The sequence below is a fragment of the Electrophorus electricus genome, chromosome 6 (assembly GCF_041902795.1).
Source record: "Electrophorus electricus isolate QZ-2024a chromosome 6, ASM4190279v1, whole genome shotgun sequence".
Taxonomy (NCBI): domain Eukaryota; kingdom Metazoa; phylum Chordata; class Actinopteri; order Gymnotiformes; family Gymnotidae; genus Electrophorus; species Electrophorus electricus.
This window is the reverse complement of record NC_137502.1, coordinates 2,969,809-2,989,979: the sequence shown is the minus strand read 5'-3', so window position 1 is coordinate 2,989,979 and position 20,171 is coordinate 2,969,809. Positions and strand designations below refer to the sequence as shown.

The following is a 20,171-nucleotide window of genomic DNA, read 5'->3' as shown; positions in this document are numbered from 1 at the left end:
TATTGCGTGCGCTATTAGATTGCTTTGGTCTGGGGTTTTTTTTCCTTTCTTCTGTCCATTGGGAATGCACCCTTTCTTCACCTCACGTCAGAGACCCATGCGAGAGTTCTGGGTTTTCTTGTTTCATATAATGTTGGTTAAGTGCCGGGTGATTCGAGTGCCGAGCTTCAGTACCTCAGCGGCCGTGTGGCTCTGCTAAATGTGAGTTTTCACCAACCTCGTCAGAATCTAGCTGATGAGCCTCTCCTCACATCCGCAGTAATGCTTCTTGCTACCCTGTGCCTGCTTGAGTTTCTGAAACTGAGGTTTTTTGTGACATGTGACATGCAAAGCGGCAGCATTTCTTGGTAACCTGTGCTAACGTGACCCAGATGAAGATTTTGTCACTAGGGAACCGAACCGCTGTCGTGCTCGCTGACCGTAACCGCTTCTCTGAGGCTGGCCGTGTGCGGGGGTCTGCTGGCGGTGGTGTTGACCAAGTCTGGAGGAGGTGAGGCCGGACTGGTGCACCATGGCGTCACTGAAACTCGCTCTAGTCCCACCAGGGAAGGCCATGATGTGCAGAAGACCAGCGGAAGGAAAAACCACAGGAGAGAATCTGACGCAGTCTGCTCGTTAGTGTGATGATTCATGACTTAACTTTAGGAACATGATGAATACAGCCTTCTTAACAAACAATAGTTCTAAAATTAAACTCTTACCTTTTATGGGATTGTTAAGACATTAAATCAGCAATTCAATTGTAAGATACATTTGAATGAATTTTTCAGCACTAGAATGTAAATATAATGGCCAGGGTGTACAGGTTAAGGGCAAGTGCACCCCTTCCAGGACAGTTGTTTATTTCATAAAGTACATGGCCCAATATCCTCAGAAATGCACACACACGGAACGATGGTAGGTTTACATCAAACCTTGAGGCAGACCAGCTACAACAGAAGCCCGAATTAGGTTCAGGAGAGGAAAGCGTGGCTAAAGCAGAGCCTCGCCCAGGCGGGACAGGATCACTTGGTCTGATGACAGTGTGCAGATGGGGTGGGGTCAGCATTTGGCAACAACAGTATGTATTCCTGGACGCAGTCTGCCTTGTGTCAACAGTACAGTCTGCCGAAGCCGTAATGGTGTGGGACACGTTTTCTTGGAACACATTGGCCACTTGATACCCAAACAAGCAATGTGTTTATTTGGTTTGGGGGGGTCCAGGACTTAAGTTAATGGGTTTGGAATTATTACCCGAAAAGAATGCAAACGGCTGTCATTCCCAGAATGGCTCCTGTTCAGCTTCCCGATGTAATGGGCAAGAAAAAAAAAATCCATAATTTATTAACAGAAAAGCACCAGCATGTTAAATGGTATGGCACGCATGTACCCATAAGGCTGGCCATAAAAGATGATGCAGTGAAAACAAGATTTATATGTTATGTTTATATCAATTCTGCACAAAGAGGAAATGCAAATTCCTGAGACAAAAATAAACCTTTAAATCAACGTTACGCCGTATGGAGACATGCCAAAAACAAGGAACTTCCGATTTAAGGGAAAAAATATAAAAAGGCAATTTACAAAAGGGATAAACCAAAATATACAAAAAGACAAGAAGTAACAACAAATTTGTCAAGAGTGGCTACAGCAGGTTAAGGGTCCTCGAACGTCCTGAGTGGGTCGGGGGTTATAGGTCAGGGGAGCAGACGTCGTGCAGGGCGTGGAACAGGTCCTGAGGGGGTGGGAGAGACCAGACATCAGACTCTGTCCATGCATTACCCAGTATGGCCAGAATAAAATCAAACCAGGTGTGTTCAAGCTCCAATTGTGAAAATAACCCACCCTGGGTAGAGAGGACAGAGAGGAGGGTCTCACCTGCAGCGTTTCCCATGTGAAGGCTCAGGAGGGAGGGTGGGGGTGTCCGTGTGCCGTGGGGCGGCGGAACACCACGAAGCCCGCTGGGACCGTTCTGTGACGGGGGCCCACGGAGCTGCGGGGGCCCGCAAGGCTGATGGAACGCGAGTGGCCCGTGCTCAGTCGGACCGCGCCCGCCCGGCGAACCTTGACGCGGGCCGTGGAGAGCAGGGGGACCTCTCAGACCCGTCAGGCCGTGGGCGGGTGGAGGGCCTCGTGACGCCGGGGGACCAAAGGGCGGAGGATGGGAGGCGGAGGGGCCATGTAGGGCTGGAGGGCCGTGCGGAGGGGAGGGGCCGCGGGGCGTAGGGCGGGGCACGGCCGCGGACCGGTGAGGGGATCCCTGTAGAACACTCACCGACAGGAGAGGAGGCGGCTTGGTCTTAGGATAAGAGTCTGAGCGAAGACGGAGAGATCAGCGTGTTGGGGATAATTCTTTAAATATATCAGTAATAGAGATATAAATAAATAGATAATTAAATAATCTCTCCACGTCAAATAAGTAACATTTTAAAAAGATGACTCAGACAAATGCACAATTGAGATGCATAAAAGAATTTCTATCATTTTCTGATTACAATGGGCATCGCACACTCCAATGTCTCCTTCCTCCCTGCTAGGTGGTAGAGGTCTCAGGGAGAACTGCACATAGATTGTTCCGTATTTTGCATCTGACTCAAGAGTGGTTTGAAATAAACTAGAAGCAGGTAGTTTGTAAAAGTCAGAGCTGGCTGAAATGGTGCTGTTACTCTCTCACTGCCCTTGAAGATAAGAATGGATGAATAAAGTAACCTGCTACACCCATGAGATGGCCCTGGGTTGGCTCGCCTACGCCCGGTGCGAGGGGCGGCCCTGGGGGCACGGGGTTTGACAGAAGGGGTGGGGGCCCCCCCAGACTGGCAGGCAGGTTGCTGAGACGCTCTGGGGTTCCCTCACTCTCCAGCTCCGTGGAAACAGAAACTGCAGAGGGACGGTTCAGTGACAAAACACGATAACTAAATAAATAATAAATAAATAAAAAATATTGAACTTCTGTTGAATTTCCTATGCATCACAGAGACAACACACACACACACACACACACACACCCTCCCTACAGCGTCTCTGGGGGTGTGCTGGTATGCTCCCCCCTTCTCATGTACCCACCTTGCAGATGGTCCTGGCGGCCCCGCACGTATTCAGCGACGGTGGCCAGCTCCTCCGGGTACAGGTGCAGGCCCTCAGCCATGAGGAAGAGCAGGTGGCGCGTGGTGAAGGGCACAGCGTGGCGCTCCAGCTTGGCCCGCTCCAGGTAGTCGTCCATCAGCTCGGTCGCGCGCACCCCTGCCTCCGCTGGGTCACGCGGTCGCCTCCCGCCGCCCAGACGCCCAAACTCCATCGTCACAAACTCCATGGCCTGCTCCTTGGGCATGTTGCGGTGAACTGCAGGGGTCAACGACAGACACTCAGCCAGCAGAAGGGGTGGGACACATATGGCGCACAGCGAGAGCCGTGGCAGTATAAAGCCGGCAGGCTCCCGGCAGGCCGCCAGCGCCTTAAACAATTAGGACTGTCAGGATTTTTTTCCCCCCACTACGGCCTTCGCCACTTACATGCAAAATGCTGAAGTTGTAACTTTTGTTAATTTTTGAGTAACTAGGTGTGTGTGAGGAGGGTCGTCTCGTTCTGTATGTAGCATTACGGGAAGCAGGGAAGTTTCGATAAAGGAAATAAACTATATATATACATATACACACACAGACAAATATATATATATATATACACAGATTTCACTTTTCACCCATGTAAACAGAAATATTAGAATTTTGAGGGTGTGTTTAAACGGGGTTTAACTGAAAATGTTTATTACCACCAATACTTTTTTGGGAATGAATAACACAGCAAAATTCAAATATGCACTTAATCAAGTGGGGAGGGAGACTAAATATGGAAATCTTAATACCTGAATTGGTTTTAGACAATACAGTGCAACTACCTTCCTGTAGTGGTGGACATTCATATAACAGTATAAAGTAGCAAGATTGTATTTAATGTTAATAGAAGGATATATGGCTAAACCATTATTTAAAAAGATAACTGTGCATTTCAACAATCTTCAAGATGCAGTATTAAAGGTAACATTTTGTTAATCATATCTACTTATAGTAGCATCTTAGTTTGGATGGACACGTTACTTATTCTACTTTTACCATTAGTTTCAAACAAGTTTGGGGTGGCGGACATTTTAAATTATGTCGGTTCCCCATAAAGTATGCGTAAACTCCTGGCTGAACAATTTAAAATTTAATCCAGTAAATGGTTTACCTGTTTTTATGCATTTATCTTCAGAGAGAGCAGTTTGTGTGGGGGGCAGTTGTAGTTGTTGTTAAATACCCATAATGTGGAGGGGAATTAATGATATTGGATTATATGTGCTTGACGTAATCATACACGACAAAGAAGGGACACTCAGACTGTTAAATTGTATTTTCACTTATGTCCACTAGGGGGCACCGAGGGGTATCGGACACTTGGCCCATAAAAAGTAGTAGAGCAGCATTTCTTGTGAGGCGGTTGAGGAGTGTGCGAGTGTGTGTGTGTGTAAAACGTTTGTTACACCTTACATCAAGGCATTTAACACATGTTTGGGGACCTTCTAAACCAGGACCATGACTCAGCCTCACCTGAGTGGCCTGTCTACAAAGCCCAGACCAACCGGTAAGTCTAATCCAATATTATAGAACTGTGTCGTTCTACTTTTTTGGACTAAACTGATAAGTACTGTCCTCAGCACTACTGACTGTATACATGTATATTATATTGGTGTAGGGGTCATTATTGTCTGCATTGTGGGGTTTTTTCCTCTAATTTTGTGATGATGTGTTCTTGGGTTATACAGTCACAGACTGAAAGGTGCAGAGATACAACTCTGTGTACTCTTTTGAGCCAGAGGGAGGTTACACATGTTAAGAAAGTGGGGACTGCCTTTCTCAACCTCAGCACTTGTTATATTGCTATACGTTCTAGACATAAAAAGGTCAACATATTCACAAAGATGACCACCGCTAAACCAGTGCCATCCAATATACAGAGGTAGCGGTTAAGGGCAGTTCAGTTGCTTTAAACTGGGAGATGATCAGTGCCTGTGGGGACTTACTTTTGAGGGACTCTGAAAATATGATTACTGTGCACGAGGACAGAGTTACGTTAGTCTGCTCGACGAGAATACATAAGGGGGAACCATCGGAGCGGACGTCTTGGAGGGCTCGCGTCAGGCCCGATTCCGCCTGCAGGAAAAGCATTTCCACCGAGAGGCCGCGCTCCTGCAAACAGTGGCCTAACGATTTTGGGTACTCCCTTTGAAAGAAGAAGAAGAGAGCTGGTTATTGACCTCCACGCGCCAGGGAAGGAGGGAGTCACGGGCGCGGGAGGAGGCGTCTGCCTGGGGTGTGAGACGTGGGGGCTGAGGAGCAGATTAGCTACACATGAACAAGGGAACAGTCCTGCTAGTAACATGTGAGTGCAGTGACTGTTGGTTCGGTTCATGTGTAAAGCTGAATCAAACACATTTAAATTATATAAAGTATAAAAAAAGGAAGCATATTTCAAATATTACAGCTAATTTTGTCATGACTATTATTACTATTTTGTTATTACAGACATCAACTGGGTGTCAAAGGTTTAATATATAATTGTTGAGGGATTATGTATTACTGAAAGGTACGTTTGCAAATATGATGAGAAAAATCAATAAAACAATTATTTAAGTTTATCAAAAACTAAAAACTATTTTTTAAAAGTTTGTTAAAGACATTTGCTGGTTCATTGTAGAAATGTAGTATAATTCAAGCCAAACTCAGAGAGCTCCGATAGTCTAACACATTCCAAACATTACCCCGAAAACTGAAATTATATTACTGAGATGGTTAATTTTCAGAATTATTCGGCGCCAAGTATAAGACAATAACATTTTTCATGTAATTTACCATCTGTAACAAGGTTTAATAAAAAATAAAAATATTAGAACATAGCTTTAAATAATACATGAGGTAAAGAATACAAATTATCATTGAGTCAAATCAAAATATTTTTTAAAGTTATACATGTCTGTCATTGAATTCATTTTGTTATTATGCATGAATATTTTGACTACAAGTATTTTTCTGTGTGAGGATGGGTCATTAAGAAGTGAATTTCCAGTTTGGAGAAAAATATCCAAGTTCTTGGATAAAAACAGGATTTTAATCAGGATTATTTCCTTAAAGCCAATTAAATTTTTAAAAAGCCATTTAACTTTAGAACATGTTACAACCTTTTTGTGTTTTCAAACTACCGGATTAGATTTCCATGCATTCATGGATGGTTGAACAATGCCCATTAAGCCTAAAGTAATTCTGTCCAGTCCATGTATGTGCATATTATTAAACAAATGAGCTTTTAGAATTACTCATAAAATTCCTTAAATTTCTTTAACAGCTGGTACATATACAGCAGGCTCTCTATCCATAAGAATTTTATGTTTTGTTTTAGTTGCAAAAACTGATGGGTAGATTTGATGTGAGGGCATTTCTTAACCTGCACGCTTAAAATGTGCATTCATGTTTGAAATTAACAGTGAAAAAGCTTTTTTTTTTTATATGCAAAAAAACATGCTTTCTGTTGTATTTTTGCAAAGGTTTAGTAAATGACTACACAATCATCAGACAGTGTAGTTTTACACTGATTTTGTGCGAGTATGAATTTGAGTGTGGATGTCATCAGCTGGCCTTCAAAATAAATGTAAGGCTCATTTGTGTTTGTATACAGACGACAGTTTGAGAGGCTGCTTGTCAAACAGGTGCCACGCATTTTGTGTTCATCAGTGACGCACGCGGAGCATGGGCAGACAAAACCTCAGTTCAGCGATGTGACAAACCAACCGGCAGGTTCACCCACAAATTAATAAACACTGCACCCCCGCGGAGACAAAACGCAATGCATCACAATAATCAGAACACAGACTTTAGGGTGTTCGGTGTGCTGGTGTGGCGTTTACTCACAGATTCCGGTTGTTCACAGAGAGCACCACGCAGTCAGCAGGACATTTTGCCTCATCTCCACAGAATTGCTGGTACAGTTTCTGGTACAGAGAACTACACTTGTCTCCTCCCCCTGGCGAGACAACTGACAGAATACAAGCAAAAAATTATGAATCCATGATGATTATTATTATTAAACACAACTGTGCTCACACTGATTGGACAGTAGTTAGAAACAGAGCCGTCTTAGGACATTTCCACACAAGTGCACTACCTGGCTGATGTTTCGAGTGTGACTGATGAGATGAAAGTTCATACGTCTTGTAGTCCAGAGCACTTGCATAATCATCCCTTTGACCCAAATGTTCATAGCTGAAAATAGATATATTAACAGGGTTCAAATTTAAGGGTGGTAACAGGACAATGTTTTAGACTTTGTCTTGGGGTAACGTCCACTGCCCGTGGAGACTTGATGTGTCCGGAAAACTGGATTTTACACTCTACTGAAATAAACAGCTGAATCCAAAGCATCAGCCGGTGAACGGACACACGGTCCTTACCTCTCTGGTTCGTGGTGTGCGTCCTGTCTGTCCTCAGCAGGAGGGTACGGCTGTCTCCGGACGTCCTGTCTGTCCTCAGCAGGAGGGTACGGCTGTCTCCGGAAAGCTCGGACAGGTTTCGGGCCACTGGGACAACCCAAAGCATACAAACCACCCTCAGTAGCTCGCGAACGCCGGCCACGGTACGAAAGGCACCGTCCAGCAAGCACTTCACCGACAAACGACTTAAAAAAATTGTCTAGACATTTTAGTAATCTGTGAAGTCCTGTTCCAGACGCTCTTACCCGCTGGTGGGGTTGGCGTTAGGCCGCCTGCCCGCTGCGATCGGCGCCCACGACGACATCGCTAGCTAGGCTAACCGGCTACGGGTCTGGACGCTGACGGGAGAAAGAGGCAGGTTCACGGTCTTTACAGCGCCAAACCTTACAACAACCAGCCAAAATGGAAACAAATATATGTGGTAAATGATCCAGCCAACGACATCAACCGCACACCAAGCGACATATCTAGACTAGAGGAACCGGAGGCGCCACGAACTAGCCCGTTCGCCGGGGTTGTCTGCATTACCTGGGGAGGATATAAGGGCGCTTGCTTGGAGATTTGCTGTCGGTGTCCAACTTCAGTTTCGCTCAAACACGCCAAAGCGCAGCACGAATGGGCGCCACCTTCACACGCAACTTGGAGCTGTTTGCCAGACAGGTAAGGCGCACGTTTCCTAGTTTCCGCTTCCTCGGGAGGATGTTTGCGGGAGGGACCGAAGCTCTTACCGCCCACAAGCGGAGCAGAAGATATCGCCTCCTGCACCTTCAATCCAAGTTCATTCATCCTCCCGGATTATATAGGCGTATTTTTTTCGAATTTGACAGTTCAAACCATTTCTAAGTCAACAGTCAGTTTCAAGATACTAGCCAAGGGCTTTTAAAGCTACATGGGAAACAATAAATTCATCCCTATTTATTTTTTTCCCAGGTCCAATCCACAAATTAGTCTAGGTCTAGGTTTAGGTTGAGGACTTTATGTGAAAATCTTGGTAATCCATTGACAGCAACACATTATGCAACACATACAACAAAACTTTTATTACAAACATCACAGTTCAGAAAAGAAAGATTCTGAATTCAGTCACACTCATCTTTGGGAACTCTTCAGATTCACTCAAACATTGGCCACTTCCGAAAGTTCACATTTTACGTTCATATGACATACGATGTCCATCTTTCTTAAACAAATGTTTGTAAAGCAAGACAAATGACTGAATCGTTCAGGTCAGGTCGACGCACACTACTGCAACCTGAACGTTTTGTGAATGCAGAGTGACGTGTGGGTTGTTTAGCATTCTATACTAAATAGGATTTTCGTTATTCACTATGAAAACCTGTCTAATACCACTGTACATCACAGCTTCACCACCCTACTGATAATGCAAGGGAACCAACCCACAATTATTTCAAGTACAGCAGAGACAGGTAGAATGATATGAGGGAAAAAATGTTGAGATTAAATCCATCCCAGAGACAGACGTTTGCATCTTCTTGGAGAAAAGGCGGTTAGGGAATGGCTGCCTTTCTTGTTCAGCCTTATAGTTTAGTTTTCTAATACATGAGAAGATTCACAGATACATTTAACATGTCCGAACACAGAGACATGTATTTAGCCACTGCTCAGCGCCCACAGAGACAGTCAGAGGCAGATCATTGTATACACAATGCATGTAGCTACTGTTCATGCATTTTAGTGGCATCTTTTTGGACATGATGCTTTGAACTTCTCAAAGACCTTCCATGCCTCCCGATCCAGCTCCTCAAGTCTCGTTATCTGACCAGGGACGGCCCTCCGATAGTTCACATCATCTTTCCTGAGAGAGATTAAAAATTCTCTCTCCTCATTTCTTCCTTCTTTCCTCTCCCTCTGAACGAAACACTCCGTTTCTCTTTCCTCGCACCATTCAGTGCCGTAGCTTCCAATCGCAAAACAGCGTCATAGTTCTATTGGTCAGGCTGGATCTCTTGGACAGAACTGGATAGGATAGAGACTAGGGGGACCATCCGTGTCTTGGCTTTTGGAGGCTGGTGTCAGGACACATGGGAAATGAGTCTCACTCGCGTCTGAATGTCCTGACGACACAACGGGCACGTCTCCAACTGTAAGGCACACTCCATACAAATCCCACTTCAGACAGGACACACCCACACCCACAGATCTTTAAGTGGTATTGCTTAAAAGTAAGAAATTCCCTTTCTGCAATTTCCTTTGGAATCAATAAGAAGGTAAAACAAGATTTTAAAAACATTAAGTTCTAAGGAAATGCAATTACCAGCTGTTGAAGGCATGTCTTGACATGTGTATTACTATACAAACGTCCCTCCCAATGCAGTGTTGCATTATTTAGATACATCACTAACATATGGTGGTGAAACACACCCACCCCCACACACATGCGCACACACACATGCACGCGCACCCCCAATAACTGTGATGCATGACAGGGGGGCTCTGTACCTGTGTGCACAGGGTCTCAGCTCTGTGTCTGCAATCTGGTCACAGCAGAGGGTGCAGCAGTTATCTCTGATGCTAACCTGCTTCAGAAGGGCTAGCCGTCGATGTCTGAGGGCCATGGAGTTTAAAAATCAGGAGGGAAAAACAACGCGTTAATAACAGGGCAACGTAAACCCAGCGCCCGGAGTTTACCTTCACAAAACCACTTCATTTAGATGCAGGCAATCCCCCAAGGACAGACAGACGTCCAGGACACGCACACAGCACTGAACGCACCTGGGCAGGATGATCTTCTCATCAGACGCCAGCGAGGCGAACTCGTTGAAGGTGCTAAACTTGAGCGATGGGGGGTGGCGGAAGGGTTTGGCCCCAAAGTTGAACTCACACTGTTGGTAGGACATAAAACTGGCTGCCGCAAAGAAGCCAGACCTGCAAGAGACGAGACAGACACAGACACAGACACACACACACACACACACACACACACACACACACACACACACAGAAGAGGACACAGGAGAACAGAGTGTGAATCCAAAGTCTGCCATAAAATGAATGTCCAAGACTTACAGATCACACACAAAGTACAACCAAGCTGCTTACGTGGCAGAGGAGAACACCTGCTTCTCAGGAGGAAGCTGGTGTCCGTTCAGGTAGAAAACCATCTGCTTCTTGCTAAGATCCAGCAAGAATCCTATGGCATCTCCTGCAGAGCAAAGAACAACCCAGCGTATGCCCTCAAACTGACAACTCCTTCTCAAAGATTTGACTGATTTACTGAGATGTACTGAGAAGCACTAAACGTAGCCTCTTAACTGAACACACTGCATTACAGTCTCAGTGCTGCAGGGGAACTAGATTCTAATCAGTGTTGTGCTCCCAAACAAAAACCCCACAATGTGTGAGGCAGTGACTTGGTACTGACCTTCCTTCCAGCAGGGGTGGGAGTGAGGTTTGCTGCGTGCATTGTACCAAATCAGCTGCCTGCAGCCGTCATACGCACACGAGTACTCGTCATCCCCAATCCCATAGCCCTCCTATTTTACACACACACACACAGACAGACTACATCTCACATGTGCTGAAGCGTGACTAATGCCAGTTCTCTGAATAAAGGAGGAACTATCTGACAGGAACTGGGCATACGTGGTTGAGGAACTTGCTGTCCTTTGTGGCCCAGCCGATCTGCATCACCCCAGACGTGATGACCGTGACCTCGTAGTACCAAACCCCCGAATCTACACAGAAGGTGCAGCGCACGCTCTCGAACGAGGACGCGTCACACCGGGCCTGGACACCATGCAGGCATAGATGAGCACTTGTAGTTCTAACTGGAGCTCTGACCTCCCACAACTGCCACTAGCTCCCAGTGCCTCACCTCAAGTCCACTGGGAGAGATCTTCAGATATTCACTGACGTCATTGCTGTTCAGCATGGCGTTGATATTGTGAAGGTTGACCTTCTCATAAGTGAACTGACGTGCTTCTTTCAGGACTAAAGGTAACAGGAGGACAGTAGTTTCAGTTACTCACAGCATCAGCAAAACTCCTGCGAGCTCACAATCCCTACAAACATTCTACAGTGCAGATGCTGAACGAGCAGTTTCATAATCTGCACTCGAATGACATCAGGGAATCATTTTTAATTTTCTTAAAATACAAATAAAAACAAACAAACAAAAAAACATACATTCTCTGTGTGAAAACATCACATTAGAAAATAAAATAATTTAAAGGCACGATAATCAATAGCTGAAATGGCACTTTTTTCCCAGACAAGTATACATTACAAAACATTGAGCTGTCCATGATAAAGTTTTATTTTGATTGAACACTCATGCAACCAGTTGTAATAAGCATAGCGTCTTATGTCACGTCCCTGCACAGACATGAGTGTCTACCTTAGGCTACTTTTTGACTCAGCAAGACGTCTCTGCAAGTGACAAGTTTCATCCGGTATCACTTCTTACACACGCCATAACTGTCAGCAGGTGAGCAGGAAGCAGGAAGATTCCCACAGCCTTTATCGATTTATACCATTAGCTTGCAGGATGCTTTTGGTGTTATGGCTCATTTAGCAAGCCATAGTCATGTGCAGAAGTCTTATGGTCAGATAAGACGGAGTTAAATTTGTGGCAGACTGAAGCGAACCACATTACTCCATCACTCCAGCTGTGACGCAGGGCTCACTGCCCGCTCACTGCCCTGCTCTGATGACACAGGACAGTCTCACCAGTCTAACGGGGCATCTTAACTGCTCCGATCCAACCAAACGCCTGTAAACCCAACGGGTGACGCTTCACCTCACAGCTGCGGACGTGCAGGTTTTTGACGCCAGTCGCTGAACCCGAGTGCCGCTAAAACCAAGGCTGAGGGAACAAAAAAAAAGCCCCCTGAGGCAAGCAGGAGTTGAGTGGGTGTTAGGTTAGCGTCACACATTCAGCCTCCACGTGGCATGAGCGGAGCGGAAAGGTTCGCTTTTCATTCTAGTGTCCATGGTTAGCGTGTTCAAGCGTCTTGTGTAAGCAGTGTGTTGCTGTTTCCTGGAAGCACCAGCAACACATTATGCATGAGAGAGAGAGAGAAAGAAAAACAGGCCTTTCTGGTCAGGCAGGGCTGCACCAGGGTTTCAGGCACTGATCACATGACAATTTTATCCATGTTACTCATAAAGGGACAGCTGTGTAAAAACAGCTGAATAGTATACCTATATAAACAGTCCATTAATACAAACAATCACCGTTCAGTTAAAGCATACAGTAGTCATCCTTTCACTTCAGATTTAATCTACTTGAATACAGAGGCAAATGAAAAACACAATGGTGTCTCAATTCAATCGACGGGAACGTTGTTCTAAAACAGATAATTACTGTAAAGTGAACAAAACGGGGACATGTAAGCTGTTTTCACCAATGCCACTGGCAGGCAGGCAGGTGTACTTACAGAGGTTATCAAGGCTCCACTGTGCGCAGAAACCGACCTGGCGTTTGAGATAGTCTGTGTGATCTGTCCAGGACTCCAGGACAGCTAAACGATTGCTGATGCAGGACTCCGACACAGTCAGCTTGTTCTCACCTAACATCAATGGGAACAGTTAGCCACGAGCAGAATTCCACCGCAAGGTTTCAAAAGTAGCACCAAGGATGCAAGGACAACGTGGAAGAGACAGACTCACTGGTCTGGGAAAACTTTTCCAGGGCAATAAGGGCGAAGAGCATTACAGTGGGGTGAGCCTCAGAACCCTGGGAGAGGGAGACGAAGATAGGGAGACATTCACAACAGCAAAGCACACAGGACAAACTCAGTCCAAAAGACTCAGAACCCTGTATGGTGTGACAAACACATTCCGTGTGTTGAATCATTAGTGCTGCGTCCAAACCATCTCTCACCAGGCTCTCCAGCAAGTACTCCAGGGTTCCTGGGCTGAGAAGTGCGATGCTAGCTGGACCTGAGAGAATCAGGGGTGGGTCTTATTTGACGGACACTGTGCAAACGTCACTCTAGCAAAGTTAAATGAAACCAGACATTTGATACTGAAACTACTGGACAGCAAGAGAAGGGCAGAGATCCCTTGGAGGGTGTACTGTGTCTGTGTGTGTTTAGAAAGCTCAGCAGATCTGCCAGAGCCTGTGTCCAGGTCTCAGAGGGAGGTGGCATGCAGGGTCAGGCCCACACACGCAGCATTTTCCTGCAGCTCTTCCCAGCTGCTGCACTATTTGTAGCGGTGAACAGCATTTTAAATGATTGCTGATCACCTACCATGCTTGGACATGCACAAGTGAGCACTCTCAAAGACACACACAGACTCACACACTCGCGTTTGCACGGGTTCATGCATAGCCAGGGACGAGAGCGGCTCACCAGCGAGTTTCTCGGCGAGGCAGCCCAGCACTGCTGTGGTGTTGCGGTGTTTGGCTGGGTTGAGGGCATCCTGGCGGGCCACGGCACCACTCAGATTCAGCATGTCTGACAGCTTCTGTAGAGCGTCCTGGCCATGGGAAACACACAGCAGTATTGCAGACACACACTACATAAATGCTTAGGTCATCATTAAAACAGCAAAACCATCATTTAAACAACACAGGACATTGTGATTCATAACACCATTAACATAAAGTTATCCAAAGCATAACTTTCCCTGTATTGGATTAGATTGCGAGATGGTACACAAGCTAAGGGCGAGGGCTGTGCTCTCCTCGCAACATGTTCATCTGTCCCAAGATGCTGCATGATGACTGGTTTGAACAGATGCAGCAGTTGGCTTCTAACTAGCAGGCCAGAACTAGCATTGACAAATTCAGGAAAACCGGGGCAAAACCACAACAAAAAATAAAATCAAATAAAAGATTAAAAAAGTAAATAAAAAAAAATAAAATATATATATATATATATATTTTTAAACAACAACCTTTGGGTTGCCAGCTGTGGTACAGCTTCTAAAAACAAAATACAGCAGGGCCACTCTGTGTTAACAGCGTCTAAACAGCCAGCCACACGTCACCTACCGATTCCTCAGAAACTCCTACACGTGACTGTGGAGAGCTAGAGAATAGGTAACTTGCTGCAGTATTTGGTTGAGTTATAAACTGAACCAAAAAGTCAGAAGCCAGACAATGATAGGGGTTTAATAACACTACTTATCTTTATAGTTGACATGACCGTTTATGTTCAAAAGTTTGAACAATGTCATAGGGTCAGTCTCTCAGATCTCCAAAGACCGGGCTCACACCAACAAGGGTAGACTGGAAAACATGTCTGTTATCATGCATTCTGCCCATTTATTCACACTAAAAGGTCATTTCCCTCTACAGAAAACACACATCTTTTCAAATCTGCTTTCCAAAGAGGGTAATTTCGAAAACACAGCTTTAGTGTGAATACAGAAAAAAGGAGCTTTTAGAAAACACTGACGTAAGGTTGCCATGTTGAACACATCGACAGTTCCAAAGCAACTCTTCACCAAACTGTTTACTGCTGAAGGGATTTTCATGTTCATGTCACGATGAGCTGCTTGTCTTATCTGACATTAGTCTCTTTTTTTCTCACCCTTTTCTCTACACGTTTGCTGGTACGTTGCACACAAGTGCAGCATGTAAACAATATGTAGCAGAAATGACAGGTCGGACACAAAATCTGCGTTTTCCAATTTACCCATGTTACCCATGTTACAAGGTCAAATCTTAGATGAAAAGGACTCCTTAACAGTGATTTGCCACTGGTACTGCTGCGTGGTCCAGGAGCATAAGCAGAGTACACGTCTGGCAAACTGGCCTTTAGGGAGTTTGTTCCCACTACATGACGCTGGCTGATGTAATGTTGCATGTGGCGTGTGTAGTCACTTTGGTGGGTAGAGGGCACTCGTCCAGGAGCAGGGTGATCACAGCCGGGCCCAGCGGGTCGCCCAGAGGAATCACACGGATCAGAGACTGCACCACCTCTAACCAGCCATCATCTACGGAGAGAAACGCACACTGTTCGTGATTCACTCCACTGGCAGCTCGCTCGTCTATTGTCTGAGCGTTTGCTCGTGCGTTTCTGTTTGCAACAACAATGAGTAGCTATGCAGGACATGCGATGCGTCATTAGAGCCAAAAATAAAACCACAATCGTTGAACTGATTTAACTGTGCCAATAGCAAATCACTTCCACTGCTGGTCCTCTCCCAAACACAGCTTTCATCTGTTGGGCTCTACATCCATGCAACATTTTCCAAGTCAAGAGGCTCACTAAGGCAGATGCCCTTTACAGGAAAATGTTGAAAGGATGACAGTTTTAATTTGCCCCCAGCTGGGGCATTTTTAGGAAGAGATTATAGTTTTACTGCTCAAGCTGGTGAAGCACGTATTCCCTCCTCGTCTGCATGGCTGTGAGAAGCCACGTGACTCCACCCAAAGCCAGGCTACGTCTGCCTCAACCCAAAGCAACAGATGCATATAAAATAAAGTCAACAGAAAGAGAAACCCTGGCAACTGGGCAGAGATAGAGAGAGAGAACTGGCAGGAAGGATATAGTTGTGAAGCACTAACTGAGCACCTGCCAAATTGCGCTACCCAAGAAGATCCTAATCGTGGCTACCAATTATATACAGCTATAGAGACCCCAACGATGGCCGAGCCTGCTGTGGGATTGGTAGAGACTCTCAGTCGGAACGAGCACAGATGTTTAACGAGAACAAACAAATTTAAAATAAATTAAATTAACAAGAACACAGACACTATAGTCTGCAATCAGCAGCCTAAGACATTTAATTGTGCAGCTGACCAACAAAGATTTTGTTTAGCACCAAAACCTAACATTGTCACATTAGCCACAATGACCAAGACAACAGCCACTCCCTCCAAATAGCCAGTTATTTCCACAGTGTCCATGGCTTAGGTGACTAATTATGTGCTAATTGTTTAATCAAGGGTAGGCCAAGTGAGGACAACACGGATCCTTGTCTGAGCTGCAGTCCAGTCTAACACATCAAACACAAGCCTGACTGCATGTCATGAAGGCAACGTGGACCCATCCCTTTATAGTATTTTTACTCACCAGTTTCGGCCATCTCATGCAACGTTATCATGGAGTAAGGGGGCTCTTGGTCACTAAAAACACAAACACAACATCACAGTCTTTGAACAAAGATTACAAAATCAAGGCAACACCCTTTAAACAAAACATTTATACTGAGCTCTGCACTACTATAACTGGCTTGGCTGTCCAATTACTCAAGGTTTTTACATAAATAAGCACTATATTTAGTCACAGACACCAAACAAAGCATATGAAGTCCTAATGATACAACAGGCATGCGCAAAGCAACTGATGATGACGTAGCGGGGGGGGGGGGGGGGGGGGGGTGTAATGTGGTGGTCGCTGCTGCTTGGGAGGAGGGAGGGGGGGGTGAGGTTTGGCTTCAAGAAGCTGTCATCCATCTCTCTGAGTGCTGTGCAGCGACAGCTGAGCTTTCCCCACGGGACGCCCTTGGGCACGAGCGCACCATCTCGTCGACCCCTGGAGGTCTACGGTACAGAGTGCGTTAGCGAGCCGCTTACGTTACCTCTGCCATAAATCGCAGCTGTGTGTAATAAGGGCCACGTGTTCATAACACTAGATAAATCACGTTTAAAGAGCAGAGAAACACTGCACAGACATCCAGAGAGCAATGGAGAGAGATACAAAGAGACAAGAGACTAATCCAAAAAAGGTTCCAGTGCTAATGATTCTGGCTTCCTAGTGATAACAGTGTAATTATAATTATGGGATGTGAGGACAAAGCTGGCTACTTCACAAGCAGTAGGTACCACCACACACTCATCCTTCCATTACAACCTCGGCTTCCCAGACAGAGCATTTCATTCAGGCAGAGCCTGCTGAAAGTGGAGAAGACTCGGGATAAAGCACTTGTGTTCAGCGTCAGTGCGATTGTGTGTGTGTGAGCAGGTGACTTAAGACTCCCAGTTGAGTTTGTGTTTGGGTGCACGGAAAAGCCGCAAGTAGCAGCCCTGAAACAGAGAAGCATTACGCACACCGCTAAAGCAAAAGGGTACTGGGTCCGATATCTGCTCTGTTAACAGGTTTGTCAAACTCTGAAAGTGCAAAGCTAGCAGGCTAAAAGGAGAGTTCTCCATTCAAACAATCGTCCACGGCTGGATATCTGTGTGGGCAGGTGGACGCCCGTGTAGGATGACCACGGGGGAAGGTGAGAGAACATAAAGAGAGCCGGAGTGTGCTGACAACGCCAGCGCTTTAAACAAACATGAGGAGCTGCGGCTCATACTGGCTCCTCCCACGCTTGGCTTCAGTAATAAATTAATATTAAAAACTAGGCTGTATGAATCAGTGAATAAATAATGTCTTCCTCACTGAGGACTACAGTGAGAGCACTTCGACAGTCTCCCTCCACTGATCCAAGGAACTAAAAGATGCCCTGAACTGGAATATAACAACCAGAGACATCATAATATATGTGAATATATCCTGATTCTTATTACTTTTTGTGAGTCAAATTAGTTTCATCATACTGGAAGATACTGACTCACGAGGATTTAAAGTCACTCCAATTTAATGTGCATGATTTGCAGGTAGAGTGTGAAGTCATGCTTGAAGTTCAGAACCCCTGACCCATGACATCTGAACATCACTCACTTGTCCACAAGAGTCCTGATGACAGCCAGCGTGTCCAGCACCAGGCCATCCACGTTTTGTTTTTTCCGCCGGGGCTCGTGCGGTCCCCGACCTCGCCTGGGCGGCCGGACCGGGTCCCTGGGTCGACTGCTTCGGGCCTCCTGGGGGTCGGAGGCCACGTTGTCCGCTCGCCTGATCTGCCTGCGAGGGGTTGCTCCCTCCTCCAAATCGCTGTCCTCCCTGCACACACAGCTGTTCCCCATGGCCCCACTGCCTGCAAGACCTGGCCAGAACTGTACAAACCGCAGCTGTTCTACGGTCAGGCGTAGAACCTGCACAAGGCTCCTGCTGGCACAGAATGCGATCCAGGTGGCTACTATCATATCATTTGAAGGACCAAGAGAGGCGTCTCGGGACGGGCCGCAAAGGAGTGTCAATCATGGTGCTACTGTAGCTTGATAGCACCGCAGTAGAGGGAAGCAACAGCTTTAGCGCTGCAGTCAACAAGCATCCTAGACCAGGGGCGTGCTTCTCTCCTGCACGGAGAAAAACATTGTCAGAGTACGGCCGGAGTGTAATTCAGGTTAGTTTTAAAAATGCAATAAAGCTCAGAGTAACAATAGCAGCTCGCAATAAAAGTCGAAAACACAATAACATCTTACAGTAAAATGCGAAAATACGTTTCGCCGCGTTACACGATGCAGTTAAAAGTAAACTAACGCACTTTACATCGGTAACGGCATCACGTGGCAGCTTAGCATCGACTTGTGAGTGTGAGCAATTACTTGTGAGTAATCATCTAACGCTACCCCAGAAGCATGCAAGTATCAAGAGTGAAGCACATTTATCACGAAAAAAACACCTGACCGAGTACTCCAGCGACATACAAACACTCATGACAGTTTAAAGCTGAATTAACTCACTGCTACATCACCTGGAAGAGTAAACTGTTCTTTACAGCAACGTATCTTGATTTACTAGTTACAGTAACGATATAATCTAAACTGATTTAAGAAAAGAACGTTTCTAAGTGTAATCTTAAACTCGTAAAATCGTCAAATTACTTTAGCTAGCTAGAGTAAACACAGATGAACATGGGCAGTGCCACAGATGAGCAACGCCAAGATCTGACTTATGCCACAGCCAGACACAAACGAGACTGCCGACTCCGGTTCAGACGGCGTTTTACAAAGCAGCAGCTGACGTTGGGTAAAGCACGTCCAACTACGCTCACTCGTAATCTGGCTAACCGACACCAAACACATCTGAACATGTAAGCTGCGCTTTCACTGTTAGCTAGTTAGCTTAGCCGTCTGTCTTAGCTATAGTTAGCCAGCTATGGCTGAAGTAGCCGACAGCAGCAGCTCACGTCGGCTCAGAAACAGTAAAGGGTCAAAAACAAGCGTGAGGACGATTATAAAAACGGAATAAACCGTTACCTGGCGACACCGATTTGAACGACTCACACCGCGCGTGCAGATATAACCGTCATCTAGGCCTCGACACAGGAAGTGGACTGGCTAGCCTACAGCATTAGCCAGCGACCAACTGTCAGAAAGCGCAGCGCGACGGCGCGGGATGAAGCAGGCGGGCGGCGGACGTACCGGCCGTTAGCTGTTTACTGATATACGAGCTACAGACGTGAACGAGCGAAACTCCCTCAGGAAGCGGAGCCGCCGCCGTCCGACCGCGAGACGTTCCTGTCACGAGCCAGTAGGACGCTAGCTAGCGGAGCGAAAGGTCCGAGCGCGATGATGTCATCGCGTAGCTCCGCCCCTCCCAGCAACTACTGCGTAGCCCCGTCCCTCCCAGCAATTTAGACGTAACCCCGCCCCTCCCAGCAACATTTACGTAGCTCCGCCCCCAGCAACTTATACAGAAAAAAAACAAAAGCAATCTTATTTTGCGTTATTAATTGACGCAGTATCAGTCAGAGTGTGATGTCTTCACGTAACTCCACCCCTCAAAGGAACTTCTACAGAAATAAACAAACAAACAGACTTATTTTGCGTTATTAACTGACGCAGTATCTGATACCACAAGTAGAATATGGATTTCAGTAGAGCCTCTAGCTGGTATATCTACTGCGTAGTCACTCAAACTGGACTTGTGGA

The 20,171-nt window shown here is 46.0% G+C and overlaps 2 protein-coding genes across 5 annotated transcripts; both read right to left on the bottom strand.

Moving 5' to 3' along the window:
• Window positions 1–1,410: 1,410 nt before the first annotated feature.
• si:ch211-216l23.2 (uncharacterized) lies at window positions 1,411–8,212 on the bottom strand. 2 transcript variants are annotated; one of them, XM_035525002.2, is made up of 10 exons: window positions 8,021–8,212; window positions 7,738–7,875; window positions 7,454–7,579; window positions 7,168–7,265; window positions 6,915–7,038; window positions 5,033–5,232; window positions 3,043–3,318; window positions 2,689–2,856; window positions 1,858–2,292; window positions 1,411–1,714 (listed from the first exon to the last, which is right to left on the bottom strand). In XM_035525002.2, exons 2-10 carry the CDS (start codon window positions 7,794–7,796, stop codon window positions 1,677–1,679), a joined length of 1,524 nt encoding a protein of 507 aa, XP_035380895.1. In that variant the 5' UTR covers window positions 7,797–7,875; window positions 8,021–8,212; the 3' UTR covers window positions 1,411–1,676. The 2 variants fall into 2 exon arrangements, with proteins under 2 accessions (XP_035380895.1, XP_026885399.2); XM_027029598.3 differs by having other exon boundaries at window positions 7,738–7,830.
• A 299-nt stretch (window positions 8,213–8,511) lies between these two features.
• rspry1 (ring finger and SPRY domain containing 1) lies at window positions 8,512–19,819 on the bottom strand. 3 transcript variants are annotated; one of them, XM_027029597.3, is made up of 15 exons: window positions 19,662–19,819; window positions 18,079–18,593; window positions 16,483–16,535; window positions 15,288–15,400; window positions 13,810–13,936; window positions 13,338–13,396; window positions 13,124–13,190; window positions 12,892–13,023; window positions 11,328–11,443; window positions 11,096–11,239; window positions 10,875–10,986; window positions 10,553–10,655; window positions 10,226–10,378; window positions 9,953–10,057; window positions 8,512–9,622 (listed from the first exon to the last, which is right to left on the bottom strand). In XM_027029597.3, the coding sequence occupies exons 2-15, from the start codon at window positions 18,438–18,440 to the stop codon at window positions 9,526–9,528; spliced, it is 1,743 nt and encodes a 580-aa protein (XP_026885398.2). In that variant the 5' UTR covers window positions 18,441–18,593; window positions 19,662–19,819; the 3' UTR covers window positions 8,512–9,525. The 3 variants fall into 3 exon arrangements, with proteins under 3 accessions (XP_026885398.2, XP_026885397.2, XP_081571593.1); XM_027029596.3 differs by lacking the exon at window positions 19,662–19,819 and adding an exon at window positions 19,497–19,655; XM_081715467.1 differs by lacking the exon at window positions 11,096–11,239.
• Between the last annotated feature and the right edge of the window lie 352 nt (window positions 19,820–20,171).

Bases quoted from the DNA above. Each gene is read 5' to 3' on its own strand.
- si:ch211-216l23.2 (XM_035525002.2), bottom strand. From the start codon at position 7,796: ATGTCGTCGTGGGCGCCGATCGCAGCGGGCAGGCGGCCTAACGCCAAC. The intron at 7,266-7,453 runs GTAAGGACCGTG...ATCTATTTTCAG, and splicing joins GCACACCACGAACCAGAGAG to CTATGAACATTTGGGTCAAA. The intron at 7,039-7,167 runs GTAGTGCACTTG...GTATTCTGTCAG, and splicing joins ACACTCGAAACATCAGCCAG to TTGTCTCGCCAGGGGGAGGA.
- rspry1 (XM_027029597.3), bottom strand. From the start codon at position 18,440: ATGATAGTAGCCACCTGGATCGCATTCTGTGCCAGCAGGAGCCTTGTG. The intron at 13,937-15,287 runs GTGACTACACAC...TCCCATGGCCAG, and splicing joins AGTGCCCTCTACCCACCAAA to GACGCTCTACAGAAGCTGTC. The intron at 13,397-13,809 runs GTGAGCCGCTCT...TGATTCTCTCAG, and splicing joins CCTCGCCGAGAAACTCGCTG to GTCCAGCTAGCATCGCACTT.